Here is an 18,360-nt window from a genome sequence, read left to right on the forward strand (position 1 = left end):
TGTGTGTGTGTGTGTGTGTGTGTGTGTGTGTGTGTGTGTGTGTGTGTGTTTTGTGCTTCAGTATTCATATCAGGAGGTTCAGGAGAGGCCTCTGTCTGTGCCGGGATCACAGTGCTGTGAGTTTCATAAAGTCGACATGCATGAACTATACCTTAAATCATCAGACAGAATCATTTCTCCAAATCTAAATATTTTCATGCAAATATTAGTAAGCATTGCAAAAAAAAAAAAAAAGAAAATCTGTAAATTATTAAAGCCAGTTATGTCAGCAGAAATATAGTTGGTGTTAGTTTAGTATCACTGAATTTTTAATACACAAAATATATATTATTATTAAATATTTTGTAGATAATTATATATATATATATATATATATATATATATATATATATATATATATATATATATATATATATATATATATATATATATATATATATATACACATATATAACTCTCTGTATACATATATATATCAGAATATATATATGTCAGAATTATTAGCCTCCTGTTTATTTTTCACCCAATTTCTGATTTTTTTTCTCTTTTCCATGATAACTGTAAATAATATTTGACTAGTTATTTTCATTAAGTCACTTCTATACAGCTTAAAGTGACATTTAAAGGCTTTACTAGGGTAATTAGCTTAACTAGGCAGGTTAGGGTAATTAGGGTAAATTATTGTATAATGATGGTTTGTTCTGCAGACTATTGTAATAAATATCCGCTTGTTAAGTGGTGACGTGTTTGTGACGTATGTAATACTGTTTCCGGGTCCAAGCCGCCACTCATTTGAGTTGAGAAATCATTCGTTTATGATCACTTTTTATTGCTATCACACATTAAAGGTAATTTTATATAAAGTCATAATGTACACAACAATCTCTGGGCTTGCTGCATAACAAATACCAAAATTTTAACGATGTATAAAACAATGAATCACTTTCTGGCCATTGGATATTAGGCATGGACATATATATTGCGATCGTGACTTTCGAAAATATTAAATATATATGTATAAACTGAATAACACTTTTCTTTTACATATATACAGTTGACGTCAGAATTATTCACCTTCCTCTGATTTTTTTTATTTTCCAAATATTTCCCAAATGATGTTTAACAGATTTTTCACAGTATATCTGATAATATTTTTTCCTCTGGAGAAAGTCTTATTTGTTTTATTTCGGCTAGAATAAAAGCAGTTTTTATTTTTTTAAAGCCATTTTTAGGTCAAATTTATTCGCCCCTTTAAGCTATTTTTTTTTCCGTTAGTCTACAGAACAAACCACTGTTATACAATAACTTGCCTAATCACCCAGCTTTACCCTAATTAACGTAGTGAAGCCTTTATATGTCACTTTAAAGTCTTGAAGTTTATCTAGTCAAATATTATTTACTGTCATCATGGCAAAGATAAAATAAATCAGTTATTAAAAATTACATACAGTATTAAAACTATTATGTTAGAAATGTGTTAAAAAAAGAATATTCTCTCTGTTAAACAGAAATTAAGGGAGAAAATATACTTGGAGGCTAATAATTCTTCAACTGTGTATATATATAAATATATTATTAGCCCCCCTGTATATGTATATAAAACATGTTAAACATCACTTGGGAAATATTTGAAAAAACAATTACAATTTAACATGCAAATATTTTTTCTTTCAACTGTAATCTATATATGTAGTTTGTTTCTTTGTATTACTCTCTATTCTAATGGTTATTCAGTTTTAGGTTTTTCAATGATTTAATATCAAAAAATGAAAAATGTTTCTGAGCAAAAATAAAAATGTCATATATTTTCTTTAGTTTTAGTCAAAATTAATTCTGTTCCAGGTTACAGAAATGTCTTTATGTTTTTATTTTAAGTTTTGTTGCAGTAGTTATGACTAGGCCCACACGGAATCTGCGCGCGCAGAATTCCGCAGATTTTTCGCAGATTTCCGCAGATTTCTGAAGATTTTTAGCCCATTATTAATTCTGTTTATTACCTTGAATAAATGTGTAAATCTAAATTGATTCAGTTTTTATTCAGTAATTTATTACTTTTTATTTAATATATTAAGGTTTTAGTTTTGATACTCCGCTGGATACTTTTTACCAAAATTCTCAGCAGAAATGGCAAAAAACATCCGCAGATTCCGTCTGGCCCTAGTTATAACTCCTAGATCATCTACTTATAAGCACACATGGTTTCTGATCATCATTTTTCAGTGCATTAGATCATATTTCACAGTTCGATCATATCATCTGAACCACTAAGAGCTGCAGGTCTGTGTTAATGGGATTTATGAATGATGCTAATCAATGGCAGAAGGTCTCACTGAAAGCTGAATGAGCAGCAGTGCATGAATGAAACTCTCACATCAGTCTTTCACACACACTCTGCTGACTCGGCTCCAGTGGGCAGGGCTTCACTGAGGCAGGCTTTTATTGGCTGAGCCATACATCAAGGGCTCCTCATTGGATGACGGCCAGTAGTGCTTCTATTTAAATCACCGAACACAGTCGCACTGATACTTTACTGTCCGCATGAAGCAGACCAAAAAACTGACAGCTGGATGGGCGTGGTTAAGTATGTTAGCCACACCCAATACCTCAGACAGAGCTAATCCAAAGAGCATAGCATCACCAAGAGGCGACACTCTAGTGCGATTTGGGAAACAGCCACTAGATGGCGTTTAGAGTCCATTTTGGAATGAAAACTCCAATAGAACAACAGCATATTATAAATCTGTAAAATAAACTAATAAAAGTGCTGATGATTGTTATTGTAAGTGTTATATTGTCATCTTTGAGGTTGTGTCTCAGCTTTAATGTGCTTTAAAATAAAAAAATAAAAAAAACAAAGCAGCTGCTTGCCAACGCAACAGCCAATAAGATCCAGTGGACAGCCGATCGCTTTCACTCCAAGTGCATTTTCAGATTTCAATTTTAGATTAATTAATGCGCAGATACATTGTTCACCACAAAACATGCAATGTGAGCTAACACAAGATGAGATACCATAGAAGTTAATGGTTACCGGTTACCAGCATTTTTCAAAAAATTTTAAATAAAGTCATAGTGTACACAACAATCTCTGGGCTTGCTGCATAACAAATACCAAAATTTTAACGATGTAAAAAACAATGAATCACTTTCTGGCCATTGGATAATAGGCATGGACATATATATTGCGATCGTGACTTTCGAAAATATTAAATTGCTTTGTAAACGTTTATTATTACCATCATGAATCTCCCCATTCAGTTGAATAGAGCGCTTGGACCCGGAAGCCGCTCCGCGTGACGTCACACTTAACAAGCAGATAGCTTAAAGGGGCTAATAATTTTGACCTTATAATGGTTTTTTATGAAGTTTAACACTGCTTTTATTCTAGCCGAAATAAAACAAATAAGACTTTCTCCAGAAGAAAAAATATTATCAGACATACTGTGAAAATTTCCTTGCTCTGTTAAACATCATTTGGGAAATATTTCAAGCAGAACAAAAAATTCAAAGGAGGCCTAATAATTCTGACTTTAACTGTTTATATATATATATATATATATATATATATATATATATATATATATATATATATATATATATATATATATATATATATATATATATATATATATATATATTGAATAACACTTTTCTTTTACATATATACAATTGACGTCAGAATTATTCACCTTCCTCTGAATTTTTTTCATTTTCCAAATATTTTCCAAATGATGTTTAACAGATTTTTCACAGTGTGTCTAATAATATTTTTTCCTCGGGAGAAAGTCTTATTTGTTTTATTTCGGCTAGAATAAAAGCAGTTTTTATTTTTTTAAAGCCATTTAAAAAAAAAAACAAAGCAGCTGCTTGCCATCGCAACAGCCAATAAGATCCAGTGGACAGCCGATCGCTTTCACTCCAAGTGCATTTTCAGATTTCAATTTTAGATTAATTAATGCGCAGATACATTGTTCACCACAAAACATGCAATGTGAGCTAACACAAGATGAGATACCATAGAAGTTAATGGTTACCGGTTTCCAGCATTCTTCAAAATATCTTCTTGAGTGAGTAGATGATGACAGAATGTTCATTTTTGCGTGAAATATCTCTGTAATGCTTCACAGTTGTAATTGAGAAACTCATTGGGTCATCAGCCAAACCATTACTTTAAACTCATTAGTTTTACTCATTTGCAGTGGATTGTGGGTAATCTTTTCTCTCTCTTCTCTCACAGGTAACTGGTGGGGTGATCAGCAGAGTGAGTTTTCATATCTGTCATTATAAGCTCTGTAATCTGACACCTGCTCTTCTGTTGCCTAATCAGCTTTATATGTTTAATAAACTATTATTAGCTTCTGTTCTGTGCACTCCGGCTGGATGAACACACTCATATCTCATGAAATCAAGCAAGTCATTCATTGCAAGTCCTGGAGTGCACTGTTAATAAAAGCAATAGACGGAATAATTAGCATGCTTTGAAAGTGGAGTTGTTTTAAAATAATTTATTATTTTTATTTATTTATCATTAATTAAATAGTGTATTGGGCAACTTGCAGTAGGTAGTGTTGTTGCCTCACAGCAAGAAGGTTGCTGGTTTGAGCCTCGGCTGGGTCTGTTGGTGTATCTGTGTGGAGTTTGCATGTTCTCCCCGCGTTCGCGTGGGTTTCCTCCGGTTGCTCCGGTTTCCCCCACAAGTTCAAAGACATGCGGTACAGGTGAATTGGGTAGGCTAAATTGTCCATGGTGTGTGTGTGTGTGTGTGTGTGTGTGAATGGTTGTGTGTGGGTGTTTCCCAGTGGTGGTTTGCACCTGGAAGGGCATCCGCTGGATACAAATCCGCTGGATAAGTTGCTGGTTCATTCCGCTGTGGCGACCCCGGATTAATAAAGGGACTAAGCCGAAAATAAAATAAATGAATGAATAAATAATGTATTTATTAATCAGGCAACATGGTGGCTCAGTGGCTAGCAGTGTCGCCTTACAGCAAAAAGGTTGCTGGTTCGAGTCCCGGCTGGGTGTTGTCGTGGGTTTCCTCCGGGTGCTCCAGTTTCCCCCACAGTCCAAACACATGCGCTATAGGGGAACTGATCAACTAAATTGGCTGTAGTGTATGAGTGTGTGTGTGTGTGTGAATGAGTGTGTATGGGTGTTTCTCAGTACTGGGTTGCAGCTGGAAGGGCATCCGCTGTGTAAAGCCTATGCTGGAATAGTTGCCGATTCGTTCCGCTGTGGCGACCCCTAATAAGGGACTAAGCTGAAGGAAAATGAATGAATTAATTCTGCATTATTTTATCTTTACTTTGAGATGCTGAGAAGCAAAACTAATACATGAAAAAATGTGTTTATTTGTGTGTCTATAGACAATGATGCAGACAGTGCGATGGATGACCGAGACAGTGATTACCGCAGTGAGACCAGTAACAGTATCCCACCACCGTTCTACTCCACGTCTCAACCCAATGCCTCAGTCCACCAGTATCCCATAAACCACCAGCACCGAAACCCCAGAGCACCGTACAGCCGAACTATCAACAACTGTGAGCTGGACTACGACCAGCAGAGAACCGTCAGGTGAGACCCCAAGACACACTCATATACAGCTGAAGTCAGAATTATTCGCCCTCCTGTGAAACTTTTTCTTTTCACACAATTTCCCAAATGATGTTTAACAGATTCAGGAATTTTTCACTGTATTTCCTAGAGGTGTGAAGCTACACTGGTCTCACGGTTCGGTTCGGTTACGATTATCATGCCATCGATTCTGTTCAATTCGATATCTCGGTGCATCACAGTGCATTGACGAAACTTTTCACTCATAATTAGATTTTTTCTTCACAACATAAGAATTTTTTTAATATAAAAATCCATAAATGTATTCATACTTATATATTATAATACAATTTTGTCCTTTAATACAGCACTCAGATATATGAACTGTACTCTTAATTTGACCTGCTCAAACTAAACACTCTTTCTGAATGTATCAAACAAAACTCCAACACATGCACAGAGACAGCATGAGCATTTACAGCAAATAAACTCATGTAAATATGATCCCGCTTGCTTTTTGAGCCCTGTCAAGCGAAGTCAGGCCCGGCGCCAGGAAGTCAAAACTGAGGGGGCACTTTAAATCCATAGGGGGGCACTAGACCTGGTGACTCATTTTGGTCTCTTGTTTCTTTCATTTAGGCTATTTATTCACATTTATTATTACTTTGCATTACTGCCTAAGTTACTGACCTAAGGCAGTAATATAGGCTACGTTATAATAGTAATAACAATATGCAGTTTCGCTATTATGAATTTTATTAACGATAGTAATGCTTACCGCTTATTAATGCAGACGGATGATGGCTTCAGTGCCAAACGAGTGCTTTAAATCATATGTTATTCTCCTTATTTCCGTTTTATTTCAAATAACAGGCCTATGAATGTTTAAAGTTTTAGGTAAAGACGTCAAATTATGCCCACACATGTAAGCTGACCCACGATCAGACTATTCGTAACCGGTAAATAAATATAGTGAAATCAGCTTAACCGAGTCTTCCCGCTTCACGTAGCCTATTACCCAACCAACATCAGTGTTAGGGAAAAGCTAAATGTTACAATTTAATGTCATTTAAAACAATTACTTAGTTACATTTTAAGGCATTAGTGTAGCCAGAAAAATACCTAAAAAAAGATACCAAAATTCACATGTTATTACCGTGAAAATTGGTTAAATTGGTTAAACGCAACTCAATATTCTTTTTTTTTTTAACTTTTTTAAAATCATTTTAAATGTAAAAACAAAGATTTATCTTAGGCTATCATTAATGTGCTTTTTTCGTGATATTGTAAACCATCATAAACCATTAGGTTACTAGGCCTACCCGTCATTTTATTTATTAATTATTTTATTTATTAAGCCTTTTTTAATAGCTTGTTTTCAGGTTATTTTTATTTTAGGGCCATGAGTTACAAGTCAAAACAAACTCGATATGTTGTATTTTAGCTCTTAAAATAGATCTACAATATATTTTATGTTGTTTAATTTTGGATGAGCAAATAGCAGTATAGCATAAATGACATGTTTTTAAAAGATTATCATTCTGCCTACCTGCAGCACGTGAGATGTTTCTCGGTTGATCCGCGGTAATTCCACTAATGCACTATATTCCATTTATAACACTGCAAACTTGACTTCGCAGGCCGATCATCTTTAAACCCAAAAGGCATTTATTATGTGTTATACCTTGACTGCTGCTGCATAATGGGATGTTTCTCTACACAACTGTAAAAGTGTGCTTTTTAGTCAAATGAAAGCAAACTTTCAAAGGGTTCTGCGTTTTGTCAATTTTAGCTTAATTGTAATCATATTAATAATAATATTAATAAATAAATTAAAATATTATTTATAGTGTAGCCTACTGTGGGACTGTGCAGTAAACTATTTATTTTTATTAAAACATTTTTATTAGGCTACATCTTCCCGAATAACTAATAAATGACTGGCAGTTGCGTCTCTGCTAAAATTAATTTAACAGCAAATTTCTTATGTGTTTTTTTCCTATTAGCGCTCAAGAGAGTTGTGTTTAAATAATTAGTTAACCAAAACATGAAATGAATTAAGCTGCTCCTATCATGTCACCCACTTTTCTCCCTTGTGAGTTGAGTGCGCCTCCATCACCGTGTGCGCCTTTTAAAGGCTATTTACGGGCGCACCTGACCTGACGCAGGGACCGGATCTCTGAACTATAGGACTAGCTTTAACCTCACCATTTTCATAATTCAATTGCTATGTCATATAGTTTAAAATATTTAAATGTGTGTTCTGAAGGTTGGAAGGACGGGAGTGTTATTAATTAATGACAGAAAGAATTTTCAGGTTGAGTGAACAATCCCTTATGAAAACTGGGGGGGCACAAACTCTTTCTGAGGGGGCAATGCCACCCTTTGCCCCCCCGTAGCGCCGGGCCTGAGCGAAGTCTTACACCCCTATGTCTGGTCATTGTCTTCACCCGCTCAATAGATAGGGCTCCGCTGTTCACCGATGAGTGAAGCTGGATGAACAGCCGCGGTTACAGTCTATATGCGCATAACACACAGTTATCACAGAGAAAATGCTCGTGTCTGGATCCACAAGTATTGCTTTGACATCCGAGGAGAGGAAAAGTTACATCACGAACATGCCAACGGGTCAAATGTCCAAAGTGAGAGAGAGATGGAGTGTTACAGTTTTTTTTACACCGCGCAAAGGAAATGAATGACATCAGTACAGAATATCTTATGATCTATTACTGAACCGATATCAAATTGTCCCCATTTGCATCGCGGTGCACCGAAGAAACCATTAATTTTGACACCCCTATTGAACAGATTCAGGAAATTTTCACAGTATTTACTCTAACATTTGTTCTTCTGGAGAAAGTCTTATTTGTTTTATTTCGGCTAGAATAAAAGCAGTTTTTAAATGTTTTAAGTCATTTCAAGGTCAATAGTATTAGCCCCCTTAGGCTATATTTGTTTTGGCTTGTCTCCAGAATAAACCACTGTTATACAATGACTTGCCTAATTACCCTAACTTTACCCTAATTAATCTAGTTAAGCCTTTATATGTCACTTTAAGCTGAATGCTAGTGTCTTGAAGAATATCTAGTCTAATGTTATTCACAGTCATCATGGCAAAGATTTTTAATTCATTCATTCATTTTCTTGTCGGCTTAGTCCCTTTATTAATCCGGGGTCGCCACAGTGGAATGAACCGCCAACTTATCCAGCAAGTTTTTTACGCAGCGGATGCCCTTCCAGCTGCAACCCATCTCTGGGAAACATCCACACACACATTCACACACACACACTCATACACTACGGACAATTTAGCCTACCCAATTCACCTGTACCGCATGTGTTTGGACTGTGGGGGAAACCAGAGCACCCGGAGGAAACCCACGCGAACGCAGGGAGAACATGCAAACTCCACACAGAAACGCCAACTGAGCCGAGGATCGACCCAGCGATCTTCTTGCTGTGAGGCGAACGTGCTACCCACTGCGTCGCCTAGATTTTTAATTTTCTGTTAATTAATTTTTTATGAAATCATGAACTGATGTAGGTGTTTGAAGGTGTTTCTTAGCATGTGTGTGTGTGTGTGTGTATGTGTGTGTGTGTGTTCGATCTTTTCGCTTTTCCCTTTAATAGACTCATTCATCATGTCTGCTCGGGGTGTCTTTTCTCTTTCTTTTTTTTCACCTTGCAAAACCTTTCAGCTCTGCTGTCTGTTTTGTTTCTCCTCCATTATTCAACAAGGCCAGTTTCCATTGATTTATAAATATGCCTGACATTGGCTTGCTTTGCTGTAGGGCTCGCTGGATTCCCCTGTTCCTGGATCAGCCCTGTTTGGAATTAGTAAAAGCAGTAATAGCACTAACTCTTATTGAGCATCCGCTTTCACTGTAGCTGACATTACTGCAAGCTGAAGCCTGACTGTGAGTTTCATTTTGGCTGAAGTGTTTGCTAGATTTAGTTTTTTATCAAAAACTCAGTGGTGAAAACCACTTTACATTTTAAGTAGAGTAAAACCTTCCATGTACAGCTTCACAACGTTATATGTAATGCATTTTTGCCTTTATTAAGAATAAAGCAAAATCCTGAAGCAGCCCCAGATAACACAGACAGCTGTCATCTCTTACCTTATGCTGTGTGCTTCAGGGCCATTCTCCTCTGTTTTTGAGCTGATGTGCATAAGTAATCCTTTTATATGTCTGACGTGCTCCAAACACAGTGAATTATGTTTGATCAAACAAAAGAAACAGTGAAATATGAAAGCAATGATCGCTCCCTGTGTGTACAGCACCTCTCATCAGTTGGAACACAATAACTTTTGCATAGATTATGGTGGAGACATTTTTCTTTTTTCCTATGATTACAGACATGTGCAGAAACCACCAACATTAATTACAGCACGCTAGACCACACACAACCTAAACGGTACACTTACACATTTGAGTTTATAAACTAAAAAATACAAAAAGCGCCTCTTTTTTTAGGTGTTTGTTATGACACAGACAACATATACAGATATTTTAAACACTCTCAATAGTGTTTTATGAAAATTCAAAGGGTTTTCTTTAAAATTATACCAAAGTTTTGCATTTACACCTCTGCATGAGGATTTGGGAAGCTTTTACATTTGGGTAGGCAAAATCCAGGCGGAAATCCCAAAATAACAGCAAAGTTTAACTGGTTATAGATAAAATATGGTAATTCTTAAGGTTTAATAAAAATAAATAGATTTTTGGAAATCACCAGGTGACCCCCCATTCATTGTCCCCGAGAACCACGGGTCTACAGAACAAACCACTGTTATACTATCATATATATGATTTGCCTAATTACTAGGGATGTAACAATATTGTAAATACCGTCATACCTCAATAATAGGCGCATGACTCAATAAAACTATATTTCTGAGAAAAGTTTGCTCAGGCGAATGAAGCGAACGGGAGGTATCGGGAACTACAATTCCCATCAGCCCAGGCGTGGCCATCATCCTTTGCGGTCTGTTGTCACTACAGATCCAGTAATGTGGAAATGGAGTGTGCTGCTAGTAGCGGGGAAGAAAAATAGCTGGAAATGATGGAACCTAAAGCGGGTTTTAAATCAGATGTGTGGAAGCATTTCGGTTTCTTTCTAAAAAGATACGAAAAAGGAGAAAAGGTGACAGACAAAGACAAAAACAGTATGCAGGCACTGCCAGACTGTGGTGAAATATAAGTCGGGGAATACGACTAAAAACAGTCATGGGGACTGCAGAACACAGCACACTTGTTAGATTGATGCAGACATTGACTTGTACCGCAGAGAGACCTCTATCTCACTCATGGCTTGTCCTCTCAAGTGGTGGAAAGACAATGCACAGCGTTACCCACTGCTGTCAACCTTGGCTAAATCATATCTCTCTGTCCCAGAAACCTCAGTCCCAAATGAGAGGGTTTATTCTGTTGCAGGGGACATGCCCAGATCCCAGCTTTTACCAGATTATAGTTATATGATCATTTTCCTTAAAAACCCATCTCTATCTGAGTGAGTGAGTGATTACATGTTGAATGTGACGAGTTTTCAACAATACTATATGAAACTTTATGTTTTATATGGTTTAATAGTTTTTTGTTATTAAAATTGAAAAATTGAAGTTCCTGTTTGGAAACTTACAGATAGACGGCTGATTTGTATGTCATTAATATGTTCAGTGCTAAGGTAAATAAACACTTTTGGCACTTTTTTCGAGTCTTTTCATTAGTTTTGTTTTTCCTGTAAATTATTCAATAAATACCGTACCGTACCATTCATACCGAGGTATTATCGTACCGTGAAATTCTAATACCGTTACATCCCTAAAAATTACCCTAACTTTACCCTAATTAACCTAGTTAAGCCTTTAAATGTCACTTTAAGCTGAACAGTAGCATATTGAAGAATATCTACTTATTGGAAATGAGTCATTAAAACTATTATGCTTAGAAATGTGTTGAAAAAGTCTTCTCTCTGTTAAACTGACATGGGGAAAAAAATGAATATAGGGCTAATAATTCTGACTTCAACTGTTTGTAGGGTCTATTTCTCTTATTCTCTCTAATCCTCTCTTTATGTACTCTCTTTCGCCAGTCCGACCGGGAGCTATGCATCCTCTGCCGAACTCAGTCGCTGTAGTTCTCAACTGAGCGAAGAATACGCCGAGCGTGAACTGTACGATGAGAACGACTCGTACCACTCCTGCCACTCCTCAGTGTCCTACAGCAAGGGTTCACCAGATTGGGACGAGACCCAGTGTGCGTACAGCGACGAGTGTGCCTACAGTAAAGATGGCGGAGAAGAAGGTGCATTATATGAAGAAGATGATGGTGATCTGTACCCAGAAGAGGTGGACATGTATGAAGGAGAGGAGGACTTCAATTATGAAGAGTTAGACGAGGACCAAGAACTTCCGTTTACACCAACACCAACTAGTACCGCACCAATAACGGATGCTCAAACGTCCGCCAGACCTCCTTTAGAGAAGCAAAACTCGCTTCACCAACAGCAAACACCACCTCAGAATGCAAGCCAACCGACCAATCAGACACAAGCCCAACCACCAATCAAACCTGCAATCCAGCAAAGCCCCGCCCCCCAGCAGCCGCCCCCAAAACAGCAGCCTCCACCACAACAACAGTCTTCCGGCCCGATTCCTTCGGTTCAATCCTTCTTCGCTATGGCTAAACCATTGACTGCAGTGTTTGGATTGGGTGGATCTACACCCACACCACCTCCTCCAGCACCAACAACTCAATCCCAACCTCAACCAATGACAACACAATCCCAAACTCTAGTCGCTCCACCTCCAGCTCCATCCACGCAACAGATGCCTCCAGTTACCAACAAATCTTTTGAGATTCCGGTTGAAGATCCGATTATCAATTCTGCACCTGAACCGAAACCTCCAACCCCTGCTGAGGAGAAACCACCCACTGTAGAGCCACCAATGGAGGAGGAAAATCCCATTCAAGAAGACGATTTCCCAATGGAAGAGCCTTTGGTGGAGGAAATTAAGATGGAGAGTCCTCCTCTATCGCCCCCTTATGAAGAGGAGCAACTGATGCCTGAACCTGAAAGGTATTAATATATTGACTTACTTTATTCTAATTGTGCTTAATGTGGTTTAATTTTCAGTCAGTCAGTCCAAGCGCTTCTGCTGAGCTTACTTTCCATTACAAAATCGCCACGATTTCTTGAAAGTCAGTGATCTTCACTATCTGATTGATATATTATATAAAGTGGGTCTCAGACCGGACAAAATATGACAATATGAGTTTTTGTGCTAGCCTAGTCTTTCATCTCGTCTTATGCTTGAACAACTAAATTAATTCTTGAGTCTATTTACTGACTGTATTTTAATTACATTACAGCATCGATGTTGTAAAAAGAACCTTATGAGATTGAAAAAAGTCACATAAACCTTTCACTGGACGTTTATCTTGACTGAAAACACTAGCTGTGCATATATCCCATGGATCAATCATTGCAGAGATGCCCAGAGTAGGGCCTGTGGGCTAAAGTTGACCCATGATAACTTTGGATTTGACCCGCCATGCCATCTGAGAAGAGAGGGAGAACAATGGGCAAGGATGGGTTTTGTTTCTTTGTTTAAATGTTGAGCTACAAAAAATGGAAATCAAATGATTCAATAAACCTTTGTGAATTAATCTGACTTTTTAAAATGTAAATACTGTCACTTGATGGAGTACTATGCAGCTTGACTACTGTATTCAGCATTGAATGCCACTGTGTTTTAAGTGGGATTTCTCATTATTATGGTTTAATTGTAAGAAGTACATTACAAAAAAAAATGTAATTATCAATATGATTAAATTATTTTTTCTCTTTATTTTTAAGTATTATAAAATTAGGAAATTTCCTTTTATATTTTAATATAATACATATAGGTATATTCACCTCTGGCACACCAGCCTCAATCAAGTTAGGTTTTTGAGTCTATATAAGAAACGGTTTGGGCACCCTTGGATTATGGAATAGTGGATTATAGGGCTGTGCGATTAATCAATTCTAATGTGCATTTTGTTAGTAAAGCTGGTTCTGGAATCAGTAGTAACCTACATAATGTACTTTGGTACTTGGTGCAGCATTTACTACACTGAGTTGTAGTTCATTGTCAAGCCATTAAAATCTCTCATGTGGATCTTTCAATTGTGTAGTGATGTACAGGATTTAGTTACACTTTTATTAGGAATGCACCGAAATGAAAATTCTTGACCAAAACCGAAAATTCTGGATGCACTTGGCCAAAAAATCTAAACCCGGAACCGAAACTGCTTTGTAATAATAATTATTTATTTTAATAAATAATACAATTTAAAAAATCTATTTGAATTTAACTCAATAGCTTAGATTATGCTGAAAAATAAACACAAAGCCAATGAAATAGACACAACATATTGTTAAAAAGTTGCCAAGTCTGCTGGTAAAAACTAGCCTAGAGCACAGTCTGCTGTTACAAATTAGCCTAGAGTGCCATCTGCTGTTACAAATTAGCCTAGAGTGCCATCTGCTGTTAAAAACTAGCCTAGAGCTAGTCTGCTGTTACAAATTAGCTTAGAGCGCCATCTGCTGTTACAAATTTGCCTAGAGCGCCGTCTGCTGTTAAAAACTAGCCTAGAGCGCCGTCTGCTGTTACAAATTAGCCTAGAGCGCCATCTGCTGTTAAAAACTAGCCTAGAGCACCATCTGCTGTTAAAAACTAGCCTAGAGCACCATCTGCTGTTACAAATTAGCCTAGAGCGCCATCTGCTGTTAAAAACTAGCCTAGAGCCATCTGCTGTTACAAATTAGCCTAGAGCGCCGTCTGCAGTTAAAAACTAGCCTAGAGAGCTGTCTGTTGTTAAAAACTAGCCTAGAGTGTTGTCTGCTGTTAAAAACTAACCTAGAGCGCCATCTGCTGTTACAAACTAGCCTAGAGCGCCATCTGCTGTTAAAAACTAGCCTAGAGCCATCTGCTGTTACAAATTAGCCTAGAGCGCCATCTGCTGTTCAAAACTAGCCTAGAGCCATCTGCTGTTACAAATTAGCCTAGAGCACCGTCTGCTGTTAAAAACTAGCCTAGAGCAAAGTCTGCTGTTACAAATTAGCCTAGAGCGCCGTCTGCAGTTAAAAACTAGCCTAGAGCCATCTGCTGTTACAAATTAGCCTAGAGCGCCATCTGCTGTTAAAAACTAGCCTAGAGCCATCTGCTGTTGCAAATTAGCCTAGAGCACCGTCTGCTGTTAAAAACTAGCCTAGAGCAAAGTCTGCTGTTACAAATTAGCCTAGAGCACCGTCTGCTGTTAAAAACTAGCCTAGAGCCATCTGCTGTTACAAATTAGCCTAGAGCGCCGTCTGCAGTTAAAAACTAGCCTAGAGAGCTGTCTGTTGTTAAAAACTAACCTAGAGCGCCGTCTGCTGTTACAAACTAGCTTAGAGCACCATTTGCTATTGCAAACTAGCCTAGAGTGCTATCTGTTGTTTGAGCGCCTTTTTCCATTTAAAAGCCTAAAAACTAGACTTGTGTATGAATAAGCTTTGTTTTAGTGCCCTTGGCTGCTTGTTAGAAGATTATTTTAATATTTGACCTAATTTCAAACAATGCAGCATTAAAGTCAAGATGCTTTATTTACCAGCATTACCATGACAACACAATAGCGCTATTGCAAGCAGCTAGAACGAGCATACTTAGAAATGTCATGTTATTTGAGCAGACTTTGTATTTCTTGTGAGCATGCACCGGTCATGAATAGATAAATATTCAGGTTGATGAATATATCCACAGAGCAAAATAGTGAGCGTTTTTGTTTTTGCTTCGCTGCTTATATGCTTTGGTTACCACCAAACCAACCTTTTCATGGGACAATTAAATGAATGGATTTCATAGCATAGTGCTTTCTGTGTCTGGTGTAAAACTGCTTTGATCCAATTTGTGAATACAGCTGGTGTGTAAGTGAAACCAGCATGCTGAATACTGCTGGGCAATGTGGGACAGCTTAAGCTACATTTAACTAATAATTTTGTGCTTTTATTTTGAATTTTTTGTCCATAAACAAAAAATGCTAATTTCGATCAAAGAAAAAATTTTGTGGTCAAAAATTCAGTGCATCACTAGTTTGTATGAAGATGCATGCAAACCATTTTGAATGTGTGTGCAGTGAGCCGGTGATTGAGGAGCCGAAGGAGCCTGTGGATCCAGCACTCAGAGCTAAAGAGAACTGGCTGAGAATCTTTGAGAAAGTCCGACGACAGCTGCAGGAGGTGAGGACTTCACAACAAACACAAAAACCTCAGAAAATCCACAATAAAGAACTAAAACTAGAGCTGTAAGATTTTCAAAATCCATCTCTATTCTCATTTGAATTGATTCTGAAATCAGTTTTAACAGCAGATGGCGCTGTGTGCTTTACAAAAAGCTGTACGCATCTTGCATCTAATTTCTTATATCATTCAAACCTAAAAGAGTTAGGCAAGGTTTAAGTGCATTGAAATTTTTTTTAAGCGTAAGCGTTTGTGGGGTATGGTTAAAATCTAGCCTAGAGCACCATCTTCTGTACAAACTAGCCTAGAGGGCCATTTACTGTTTAAAAACAAGCCTAGAGCGACATCTGCTGTTAAAAACTAGCCTAGAGCGACATCTGCTGTTAAAAACTAGCCTAGAGCGCCATCAGCTGTTAAAAACTAGACTAGAGCGCCATCTGCTGTTAAAAACTAGCCTAGAGGGCTATTTACTGTTTAAAAACTAGACTAGAGCACCATCTGCTGTTAAAAACTAGCCTAGAGCGACATCTGCTGTTAAAAACTAGCCTAGAGCGCCATCAGCTGTTAAAAACTAGACTAGAGTGCCATCTGCTGTTAAAAACTAGCCTAGAGGGCTATTTCAATTCAATTCAATTCAGCTTTATTTGTATAGCGCTTTTACAATGTAGATTGTGTCAAAGCAGCTTCACATAAATGGTCATAGTAACTGGAACAGTGTGGTTCAGTAACTGGAACAGTGTGGTTCAGGTTTTAGTGTTTAAGTTCAGTTCAGTTCAGTTCAGTTTAGCTCAGTTCAGTGTGATTTATTAGGTCTATTTACTGTTTAAAAACTAGACTAGAGCGCCATCTGCTGTTAAAAACTAGACTAGAGCGCCATCTGCTGTTAAAAACTAGCCTAGAGCGCCATCAGCTGTTAAAAACTAGCCTAGAGCGCCAATCACCGTTAAAACTAGCCTAGAGTGCCATCTGCTGTTATAAAACTAGCCTAGAGCGTCACCTGCTGTTTTAAAACTAGACTAAAGTGTCATCTGCTGTTAAAAACTAGTCTAGAGCGCCATCTGCTGTTAAAAACTAGCCTAGAGTGCCATCTCATGTTAAAACTAGCCTAGAGCGCCATCTGCTGTTATAAAACTAGCCTAGAGCGTGATCTGCTGTTATAAAACTAGCCTAGAGTGTCACCTGCTGTTATAAAACTAGCCTAAAGTGCCATCTGCTGTTAAAAAGTAGCCAAGAGTGCCATATACTGTTACAAAACTGGCCTAGAGTGTCATCCGCTGTTACAAAACTAGGCTAGAGTGCCATCTGCTGTTATAAAACTAGCCTAGAGCGTCACCTGCTGTTTTAAAACTAGACTAAAGTGTCATCTGCTGTTAAAAACTAGTCTAGAGCGCCATCTGCTGTTAAAAACTAGCCTAGAGCGCCATCTCATGTTAAAACTAGCCTAGAGCGCCATCTGCTGTTATAAAACTAGCCTAGAGCGTCATCTGCTGTTATAAAACTAACCTAGAGTGTCACCTGCTGTCATAAAACTAGCCTAGAGTGCCATCTGCTGTTATAAACCTAGTCTAGAGTGCCATCTGCTGTTAAAAAGTAACCTAGAGGGCCATATACTGTTATAAAACTAGCCAGAGCGTCATCTGCTGTTATAAAACTAGCCTAGAGTGTCACCTGCTGTTATAAAACTAACCTAGAGCGCCATCTGCTGTTATAAAACTAGCCTAGAGTGCCATCTGCTGTTAAAAAGTAACCTAGAGGGCCATATACTGTTATAAAACTAGCCTAGAGTATCATCTACTGTTATAAAACTAGCCTAGAGTGTCACCTGCTGTTATAAAACTAGCCTAGAGTGCCATCTGCTGTTATAAAACTAGCCTAGAGTGCCATCTGCTGTTAAAAAGTAGCCTAGAGTGCCATATACTGTTATAAAACTAGCCAGACCGTCATCTGCTGTTATAAAACTAGCCTAGAGTATCATCTGCTGTTATAAAACTAACCTAGAGCGTCATCTGCTGTTATAAAACTAGCCAGAACGTCATTTGCTGTTATAAAACTAGCCTAGAGTATCATCTACTGTTATAAAACTAGCCTAGAGTGTCATCTGCTGTTACAAAACTAGCCCAGAGCATCATCTGCTTTTACAAAACTAGCCTAGAGCGTCATCTGCTGTTATAAAACTAGCCTAGAGCGCCATCTGCTGTTAAAAAGTAGCCTAGAGTGCCATCTGCTGTTATAAAACTAGCCTAGAGCACCATCTGCTGTTATAAACTAGCCTAGAGCGCCATCTCATGTTAAAACTTGCCTAGAGCGCCTTCTGCTGTTAAACATTAGCTTTGAATGTCGTCTGCTGTTAAATACAGAGCTCTGATTCAAGAAAGAATAGCGATGCATTTGGAAAATCTCAGGATACATGCAAAATGATTTCTCGAATGACTTTCCCCACAAGGTCTAATTAAAACTGCAGCTACAAACTGTTCTGGGTTTATGCACAGTTCATATTGCTTTTGAACGCATGAGTCACTAAATGCCTGATATGAATGCATT

The 18,360-nt window shown here is 37.7% G+C and overlaps 1 protein-coding gene across 2 annotated transcripts in view; it reads left to right on the forward strand.

The window, feature by feature from the left end:
• The window catches only part of LOC100534673 (protein unc-13 homolog A), a 185,727-nt gene that overhangs the window by 56,797 nt on the left and 110,570 nt on the right, over positions 1-18,360 (forward strand). For both annotated transcript variants that reach the window (XM_087241636.1, XM_087241635.1), the window contains exons 7-11: positions 62-116; positions 4,238-4,261; positions 5,364-5,574; positions 11,650-12,636; positions 15,717-15,819. In XM_087241636.1, coding sequence (XP_087097762.1) covers positions 62-116; positions 4,238-4,261; positions 5,364-5,574; positions 11,650-12,636; positions 15,717-15,819 — 1,380 coding nt within the window. The remainder of the gene's footprint in view (positions 1-61; positions 117-4,237; positions 4,262-5,363; positions 5,575-11,649; positions 12,637-15,716; positions 15,820-18,360) is intronic.

Source organism: Danio rerio, chromosome 2, assembly GCF_052040795.2.
Source record: "Danio rerio strain M-AB ecotype USA chromosome 2, GRCz13ab, whole genome shotgun sequence".
Classification (NCBI taxonomy): Eukaryota; Metazoa; Chordata; class Actinopteri; order Cypriniformes; family Danionidae; genus Danio; species Danio rerio.